The 9,490-nt window shown below is 45.8% G+C and overlaps 1 protein-coding gene across 1 annotated transcript in view; it reads left to right on the top strand.

Moving 5' to 3' along the window:
• The first annotated feature begins 405 nt into the window (after window positions 1-405).
• The window catches only part of Kpna7 (karyopherin alpha 7 (importin alpha 8)), a 29,860-nt gene continuing 20,775 nt past the window's right edge, over window positions 406-9,490 (top strand). The window contains exons 1-3 of the mRNA XM_005397932.1: window positions 406-825; window positions 6,938-7,026; window positions 8,912-9,040. Coding sequence (XP_005397989.1) covers window positions 6,961-7,026; window positions 8,912-9,040 — 195 coding nt within the window. The 5' untranslated portion in view covers window positions 406-825; window positions 6,938-6,960. The remainder of the gene's footprint in view (window positions 826-6,937; window positions 7,027-8,911; window positions 9,041-9,490) is intronic.

Here is a 9,490-nt window from a genome sequence, read left to right as displayed (position 1 = left end):
ATCCCATCATCTCTCTACCAACACTGAACACCCTCTTGGTTCCCAGAGAAGCCATGGCCCTTTTTATTGCCTCAGTATCTTTTTCCAGGAGGTTCCCTCTGCCCAGAGCATCTGAGTTTTTTTACCTATGAATCTGTGCTTTTTCTTGGTCTGGGTATTACTTCCCCCAGGAAGCCCTCCCTGGCCTCCCCTGCCCCTTGCTGTCTGTTACTGACCAACTCATTTATTTGCTGTTCCAGCGTCAGAGTGGGACACACAGAAGGGACTGTAAATATTCCTTGGCTGTGCACCTGCGATTTTGTTCCTATTTCCATTTCACTGTGAAGAAAACCTGTTCTCGCGCTGCTCAATCTCCTTGCGTGTTTTGGGAGTCAATGCTTATGAACTGTTCAGTGGCAGCTTGAAGGCTGATACCTAGTTTTAGGGCAAAGGCCACTCAACCCAACCAGACCTGAGGAATCTTAGACATCTAGGATGCAAACCCTTTGCTAGGGAGAGACGCCCCCTCCCTCATAGTTTATCTAAGGGCCTCACAAGGTACAGCTGCAGAGGCTGAAGGCCCAGGTGCTTCCAAGGTACTCAGTTGGACATGAGAATCATTTGGGGACCTGGGCTTCACACCCCAGCCAACTCATTAGTCCTTGGGCCCACGTGGCTGTGGTGTTCAAAGCTCCCCAAGTGATTCCAATGTGCCTCTAGGTCCCGGAACCACTGACTTCCATGGAAACTGGTTTTGGGGGAAGCACCAAGCATCAAGCAACACCTGCTGTCTGCTGAGCGCATTTAAGGCCAACCCAGGAGCTGGAGGCCGCGGCTCTCTGCCAGGTGAGTGATGAGTGCGTGGTAGCTTATCTCTGAGTGTGTGCGTGTGTGTGTGTTTTGGGCTCCTGGACTGTCCCTCTGAGCCCTCTGTCTGGATACTGATTGAGCAGCCATATTGCTTTTGTTTGGGTAGTGAGCCAGGCAGCTGTCCGGCGCCTCTGAGTGCGTTGTTATCATCTCATCCTTAACAATAGAAGCAACTTTTAGGGCCAGACCCAAACTAGGCTGCTGCTTGTTTTTGTTTTGCGGTACTGAGGAATGAACTCAGGACATTCACACTGAGCTACATCTCCAACCCTTTTCTTTTACTTTTTTTTTGGTGGGGGTGGCGTTACCGGGAATCAAACTCAGAACCTTGCACTTGCCAAGCAGGTAATTGTGCCACTGACTATATCCCCGACCCCTTTACTTTTTGTTTTGACACAGAGTCTTGCTAAACTGTCCAAGCTGGGCTCAAATTTGAGATCTCCTGCGTCAGGCTCCCAGAGTGCTGGGATTACACGCATGCATCAGCTCCTTTTTTAAATTAGCCTTGCCCTAGAGACACAGAAGCCTTTGGTTTGTTTTCAGAAAGTGGCAGTTGCTGGGTGTCTGTATACTCAATTGTGGGCTTCTAGGATCCCTGGAGCGAGTCTATCATGCAACAAGCAGTAGATCCCACACCCAGCTTGGGGACCAGCTTGTGTTCCCTCACGATGAAGTATCCTTCGGGACCCTCACGTGTAGGAACTGTCTACATGACTAAGCCCCACCAATGAGACTCCCACAGCCTGGGAGGCCTCCTCACCCACTGAGAGAGTCTGGCTTCTTGCCTCCTTCCTCGGTGGTACCTGCTTCCGCTCTGAGGAGCCCCGGAGGAGGCCCTGCCTGTGTGTTTCCCAGCAATGAGCCTGGCGTATGGCATGCAGAGAGCTTCTCATCCATGCTGGTAGAGCCCCTTGGCTGCACCCTGCTGTCCATGGGTAGCCTCCGCCACCATGTCCTCACCTTCACCTAGCACCAACTTGTAGGCTGGGGCACCTTTTGGGCATTGGGAGCCCACAAACTCTTCTTCCTGGGGAATACGCCTCATTCCTCCAATCCCCGTGGGGGGCTCCAAGCCCTGTGGAGGGCTTTTTTTTTGTTAGCAGTGGGTTGTTTTGTTTTGTCTCAGTACTAGGTGTTGAACCCAGGGCCTTTGCACTGAGCTACATCCACAGTCCTTTTTTATTTTTTATTTTGAGACAGGATTTCACTAAATTGCTAAGTTTGCCCAGGCAGGGTTCAAGCTTTCAATCCTCCTGCCTCAGCCACTCAGAGTGCTGGGATTACAGGTATGCGCTATCACCAACGTATGATTTTAGTTTATAAAAAGAAGTACAAGAGATATTCAATATTTCGTGATAAAATGAGCTTCATGTTCAATGTTTTTGCCTAACTACAGGCTTATGCAAGTATTCAGAGCACATCAGAGTAGGCTAGGCTGAATTCGGATGTTTGATAAGATAGGTGTATTAAATATGTTTTAGCTGTAATATTTTCAACTCATGGGTTTATTCAGACATGATCCCATTATAAATCAAGGAGCATTGTATTTACATGTTATAAACTGCCTGTAATCCTAGCACTTGGTAGGCTGAGGCAGGAGGATCGTTGTAAGTTCGAGACCAGCCTGGGCTATAGAGTGAGCTCAAGGTCTGCCTGAACTGCATAGCTAGACCCTGTCTCAAAAAAACAAAACAAAACAAAACAAAACAAAAAAAACCCAAAAATACAAAATACAGTCCAAAATTAAACTGGTATAAAATGATTTAAAAATCTCAAAAATGCTTTAAAATCTTTAAAATCTCCAAAAAAGACACCCCACCACAGTTTGATAGACGCCAACTCCTGGATGATCACACGTTTTAATCTAAAATGGTACTTGGTTCATGAAAGATGTTTGCAGTAAGCTCAGTTAGATTTAGAATAGTACAGAGAAAACAAAAATGGCCTGAAATGCCCAAACTAGTGAAAGTAACTCAGGGGCAATGAAAAAACTTGGAAGTTCCCAGTGTCCTCTTTTCCCAGTGGAATGAAAGAAGAGACACTTGGGAACAAGAGTGACCTCAAGTATGGCCAAGTTCCTGCCGCAGGTTTCCCAGTATGGAGCAGCAGCAGAGCTGACCCAAAGTTTGGGGCAGGGATAAAGAAAGTCCCTATGTAGGTAGCTTTGCAGCTTTCTCTGGATCTCAAATGTTGGAGAACTGATGAAGCAAGGTGCTGATTTATTTTGTGCGTAGCTTGAAGTCTCTAACTCAGCTCTCTCTCAATGCTGGTAGGAATGGCAGGGCAGCCAGCTCTCCTGGCTGCTAGAAATAGCAACACTAGGGAAAGGAACTGCATTCTGAGCTGTGACTAGAGACGCTTGTGAAGGTTAAGACTGACTTAGCAGCTGGTTTTCCAGAATGTCTCTATAGGAAGTGACCTGGCTACATCTACAAGGAGGAGACTCTCTCTGATCTGAAGCTGAGCTTTCTCTGCTTCATCTCACAAGTTTGGTTTGGAGGAAGGTGGCAAATATCTGAACCTCTGGGTCCACTGCCAAGGTTCCATACAACCAAGCTTTCTAGGAAACGGCAGGGAGATGAGTGCCTCGCTAGGCGATAGTTCTAGATCTAGGTGCTATCGTGGGTCTCACCCCAGAGGTAGAAGCCTTTCTTTGTATTCAACTAGTTTCTTACTTGTGCTCATTCAGGCATTCTTGTTAACTGACCAAATGGGTGAAACATACCAGTGAGGTGGCATCACATAACAGGGTATTTCACAAGTGGACTCCATTGTTCTCATTGCTTTATTTATGTATTTATTTATTTATCTTTGTCTTTTTGAGACAGGGTCTGGCTATGCAGTTCAGGCTGGCCTTGAGCTCACTTTGTAGCCCAGGCTAGTCTAGAACTTGCAAAGATCCTTCTGCCTCAGCCTCCCAAGTGCTGGGATTACAGGTGTGCGCCACCATGCCCGGCTCATCCCATTGCTTTAAAACAAGCCCTTTCCCCATTTGCTTTTTTTACTTTCTGTATTTTCTAACAGCTCCCCCCCACCCCCGGTGAAGTGCCACCCACAGTAGCGACCTCCTGTCTTCCTAATCAGACCTTGTTACAGATTGTTACAGATTATTGGCTGCCAGGTTTAGTGATCAAAAGATGGACGTCCTATCTCAGCAGAAATCCTGGCTCTGATACTTAGCGGCTGTGGCAACTTTGGGAGATGACGTGAGGTGGCTCCTCCATCCCTAGTGCTGAGTTGCTTCATTTCATTCTAAACCCAACATTCCTGGCACAGAATAAATATGTTTGGGCCATTGCTCCTTACAATAGGAATCATGACTTTACTTCAAATTTCTAAAATATTGTATGTTTTAATTATTGAGATCTAGGAGATAGAGTCTCATTTAAACCTGAATCTGATTCCAGCTGATGATCCTCTTGACTCTAGTTATTAAAGCCACTACAGAACTAGCTCTGGAGATGGCATTTTAAAGGAGGCCGTAGTCCATAAAAATGCTTTTTGTTGTGAAAAGCTACCTTTCTTTATAAGGAAGAATTTGTTTTCTTTTGTTTTGTTTTTTGGTACCGGGAATCGAACTCAGGACCTTGCACTTGCCAAGCAGGTGCTTGTGCCACATGAGCTATACCCCTGGCCCTATGAGGAGGAATTTGAAATTAAAGAAAAATGGAAGAATTGGCCTCTGGATGTCACTGAGGCTCCTTTGCACATAGCAACGCAGTGGGGAGAGGTGGCCAACGGGACTAACAAAATGATTGAGAGCTTTATATGAACCATATGTCACTATCCATCTCTCCAACTTCTAGGTGGTAGACGGGGAGAGATTCATCAATTCTGGGCAGTAATTTGCATTTCCCATTCTCAGACTTGCAGATAAAGTTTAGGCTGGTCTTGTCCAAGCTCCTGAAGAGATTAATGGTTTAAAGCAGGCAGAGTCATCATGATGAAGCCCAGAGATGACGTGGGCTCCTGGGCCACTTCTGTTCCAAGACCCAGCTGACATGCTCTGCTGCATGTCCTGCCTTACCGTAGCTGGCTGGTGGCACTTCTGTGTCAGGACTTGTCCCTGGCGTGGTTGCCACTGTTACCCCTAGTGCCTGTGACCCTGTCATTCTCTTTCTATCTCAAATCCCATTCTCTCTCCTGGTTCTCTGCTGGCTCTTCATTCTCTTGGGCCCTAATGCACGTATTCTCAAGACTCAATCCTTGTTCTGATCTCACATAAAGCTTGTCTCTCTTCTAAAATCATTGGGCTTAATACTCACATGTGGATTTCTGCATGTTGTTGATACAGTATCTCTTACACATTGCCACACCTCAATTAGTCTTTCTGACCCAAATTATTCCTAGCCATGACCCACTCAAGACGGGAGTCTATTGGCCTCCTCCTTCCACTTTTCTGTTTTCTGTATGGTGGTCTAGACCTATTGTGTGCTCAGACAAAGATGAATATTCATTGTACATCTACAAGAATCCCAGCTGCCTTGTAGAAAGCTTAAACTCTACCTGATTTGTGTAACCTCCTGTAGTTGAGAGCCCTTTCCCTTTGCCATCTTACCGTTCACCACCCTCCTTTAATGAACGTTTGAGTCCCAGTGTTGTGAGGAAGCTGAGGGTTCATGCCTCCTGTGGTTTGGATATGGTTTGAGTGTGTCTCCGGGGTGCATGTGTTGAGAGCTTAGTCCCCATTGTGGTGATGTTGAGGTGGTAGAAGTGGTAGGGACCTAGTGGAAGATGGGTAAGTCATTGCAAGTGTCATCCTTCAAATGGATTAATGTGGTTCTTGGCGACCCTGAGTCCCACAAGAACTTCTTGAAAGTGTGAACTGTTACAAAAAAGTGAGCCCGACCCCTCCCACACTCTGGCTCCCTGCGATGCTATGTTCTCTCCCTTCCCACACAGGCTCCCTCCATAATGCTATGGGCCAAGATGGGGTACAGCTGGGAGATCCTCAAGATGAATGGATGCAGTGCTGTTTGGACTTTCTGCCTCTAAAACTGAGCTAAATAAACCTCCTTAGTTTATAAAGTACTTAGCTAGCCTCAGGTATTTTGTTGTAGCAACAGAATATGGACTTATACAGCACCTCAGACATCCATGGTGCCAGTGTCATTGGGAGTAGGAGGAAGAAGGTAGACATGCAAAAAAAAAAAAAAAATCAGGTGGTGAAAACTGATAAGAAAATAAAACTGGCTGATTGGGAAGATACTCGGACGCTTAGATAGGAAAGGCTTTCCACGGTGATGTTAGAGCTAAGACTGCATGAAAGGGAACCAATTCTACAAAGACCCTGGGAAGACCAGCTTGTCCCCCAACTGAGGAGAAGCTTGAAATACCTAACAAAAACCAAGGGTCCAGAACACAAGGGTCCAGTGATTAAGAAAAAGTTGCTGGTGTGGTAGACTGGGGCCAGCATGTGCAGGGCATTGGATATAGTTTGGAGTTTCTTCTAAGCTCAGCAGACAGCCAGGAGAGTGTTGTTAAGCAGGGGAGTTACATAAGCACAGTGTTTCCTTTAGCAAAACCCATGGCCTCTGTATAGAGAAGAAATCAGGAGAAGGCAGTGGCAGAAGCAAGGAGACCAGTGACAAAGTGGCCGTGGTGGTGCGGGTGGAAGATGGGAGGTGGGCTAAGCCAGGTAGAGGAAGCTGACCACAGGCTTAGCAGCGGGTCATGCTGGAGCTGGTTCTGACCCAACGTCTTGGTGGGCTGGGTATGGGAGGAAGGGGCATGTCCCACTGGGACTGGTTGGCTGCTGACCATCTAGCACGTGTGCTGTATACAGTTGGACACTGACCTAAGAAAGGCTTCTATGCTTTCTGCCCAGCCTATCCTTGTCATTAGTGACCCAGTTCAAGCTAACTTGCTTTTTAGAGGTTTTCCTAACTACTACAGTCCAGAACAGGTTCCCTCAGATCCTCTACATTGCTCCTGGCCTACTGAACTGGCATGGTGATGCAATAAGAGCTGTCTTCCAGAGCCTACTGGACAGTAGGCTCTCTCACTCTAAACCCTAGAAGGGTTTAGAGCCCAATGACATTAACACACACTGGGTATGAATATCTCTTTGTAATTGTCCTACTTGCAGGTGATTTTCTTCTTTTAGTCAATATGGCGGCCCTGGACGCCTCAGAAGAGAGGCTGAAAAAATTTAAGTACAGAGGGAAAGATGCATCTGTGAGTATGGAGTATTTGCCTCATTTTATCAGTGATCAGTGTGGTACAAAAGCACATGGCTAAAACATATCATAAATAGGGTGAATCTGAGGCAGGAGGACTGCAAGTGCAAGCCAGCCTGAGCAACCTAGTGACTTAGTGAAACCCTGTCTTGAAATAAAAAATACAGAAAAGGCTGGGGAATATAGCTCAGAGGGTAGACCCTGGGCTTGATCTCCAGTTCCACCACCACCCAAAAAATATATGGAAATGTGAAGAGATGTAAAGGGGTAATAAGGCAAGTCTAGCAAAATGTTCACTTAGTTAGGTCTCTGGATAATTACTGAATAATTCTTTCCATGTTTTAGTGTGTTTGAAATTTTTATAATGAAATATTGAAAGCAGGGAGGTCAAAATGCATTAACTTAAGAGCGAGCCGAGTGTGCAATGAAATCATTTCCATGTCATCTTGAAACTGTTCCACTTCAGCGCTGCAGTGTCTTCAACTGTAAAGCAGGGCTCCTATCACCTCTGAGAGGCTGCAGAGCGGCCCCAGTGCCAGGTCTGTAGAGGCTGCATGTGACTGTTCAGATCCAGGAGGTGTGTCCAGGCTTGGCGCACAGGTACAGCCAGCAAGCATGCCTTGCAGCAGTAGGACTCAGGAAGTCCTGGGTGGTCTCATTGCTATGTATAACTGGTTCAATAGGCCTCGAAGATGTTCTGCTTTGCCTTGTAACACCACAATGGCCTTGTTTTCAAGCAAGAATTAAATAGCTTGTTTAAGGAACCAGAAGTGAGTAATAATATTAATGTACTGCCTAGCAAAGTTTGAATCAGTGACAAGCCACATATATGATGGTATTCCCATAAGATTATATCACCAAAGGACATCATAGCTATCTTAGTTTGTGTAAGTACATTCTGTGATGTTCGCTCAATGACAACATCATCTAAATATCCAGTTTTCAATGTATCTCATCAAAAGAATGACACATAATTGTAACTGCTATTTGAAAGTCTTCAGCTTAACCTCATTTACCTGTAAAGTTTAGGGAATTTCTCCAGAATTTTCAATACTACCAAGTCTGTGAATTATTGACTGATATTAGAAAAAGCTTTTTAAAAACTATTAATCTCCCTCAATCTGTTGTACAAGTGAAACCTCTGGGACTGGATCAAGGTTAGAGCTGGGCGTAGTGGCACACGCCTGTAATCCCAGCACTCGGGAGGCTGAGGCAAGAGGATCGTTGTGAGTTCAAGACCAGCCTGGGCTACAAAGTGAGCTCAAGGCCAGCCTGAGCTGCGTATCAAGACCTTGTCTCAAAAAGACAAAAAAAAAAAAAAGGTTGGAATGGTGTGGTCAGTACACCTATCCATGGGTAATCCCTAACAGGACCTAGTCCCACCTATCTAGCCACTATTGGGAGGCCCAGGCTGGCCTATCCAGGAAGCAAACACTCTCTTCAGGAACCAATCAGCATCAAGAAAGGGGTTTTCAGTACCAAGGCAGTGGGATGCTTTGCTAAGATGTCTTTATAGCTGAGAACCCTGGCCTATCAAGGATGTGCTCGGCCATCCTTCACATTGAGAGGAAGACTGAGGGGCTGGGGATATAGCTCAGTGGCATAAGCGTCTGCCTGGCAAGTGCAAGGTCCTGAGTTAGATCCCCAGTACTATTAAAAAAAAAAAAAAAAGTGTGAGAGGAAGACTGATTCCTAGAGGTAGAAAAGCAAGAGAAAGCAGAAGAGGTAAATAGGGATGAGAAAATTTACTATGTGATCTTAACTCTCCCAGCTGACCGCATCTGTAAAAATGAATCTGATGCTTTGAAACATGCTCCAAAGGCTAAATGGGGTGACATCTTGGCTCCCCAGTTCCCTGGCTCTCAGTGTTTTTTTCTTACTAGATGAGGCGACAGCGGAGGGTGGCACTCAACCTGGAGCTCCGGAAGGCCAGGAAAGACGAGCAGACTTTAAAGAGAAGGGGTATCACCTACCTCCCTGTTGACCCAGCTTTTGAGGACACAACCAAAGAGGTGTGTGAGAATGCGGTGTTTAGAGAAGTTGTGCGCAAAATGTATTTATCTGTTCTTTCCTCTGGCTTAAGAGTGTTCAGGATTCAGAGTTTTCAGCTTCTAACAGGAGGTCTTACAGAAATGAAGAGATCATGGCTAAAACCAAAGTGCCCTTGTCAAAATCTAAGAGTCTCTGCAAAATCTCATGGCTGTGAGTCTGTGGGATCTAAATTTTAATGGGAGTGGAGAAAGTGCTACTTCTAACTGAAAATTCACTTGCTACCCCTAAGCCTGGGAATTTAGGAAATGAGGATTTGCAGAGATTATGTATCAGTAGAGGCACTTAGTTCCTTCACAGGCCTGTTCTAAGACTTGAATACTCTCTTTTGCATTCTGTCCTCCATCCACCCTAACCTCACTGTATGCAAATCCTGGATGAAATGGCCGGGCATGGTGGCACAAGCCTGTAAT

The sequence above is a fragment of the Chinchilla lanigera genome, unplaced genomic scaffold (assembly GCF_000276665.1).
Source record: "Chinchilla lanigera isolate Chin_1 unplaced genomic scaffold, ChiLan1.0 scaffold00059, whole genome shotgun sequence".
Classification (NCBI taxonomy): Eukaryota; Metazoa; Chordata; class Mammalia; order Rodentia; family Chinchillidae; genus Chinchilla; species Chinchilla lanigera.
Note: the sequence above shows the minus strand (reverse complement) of the source record. Positions and strands in the feature narration are given on the sequence as shown.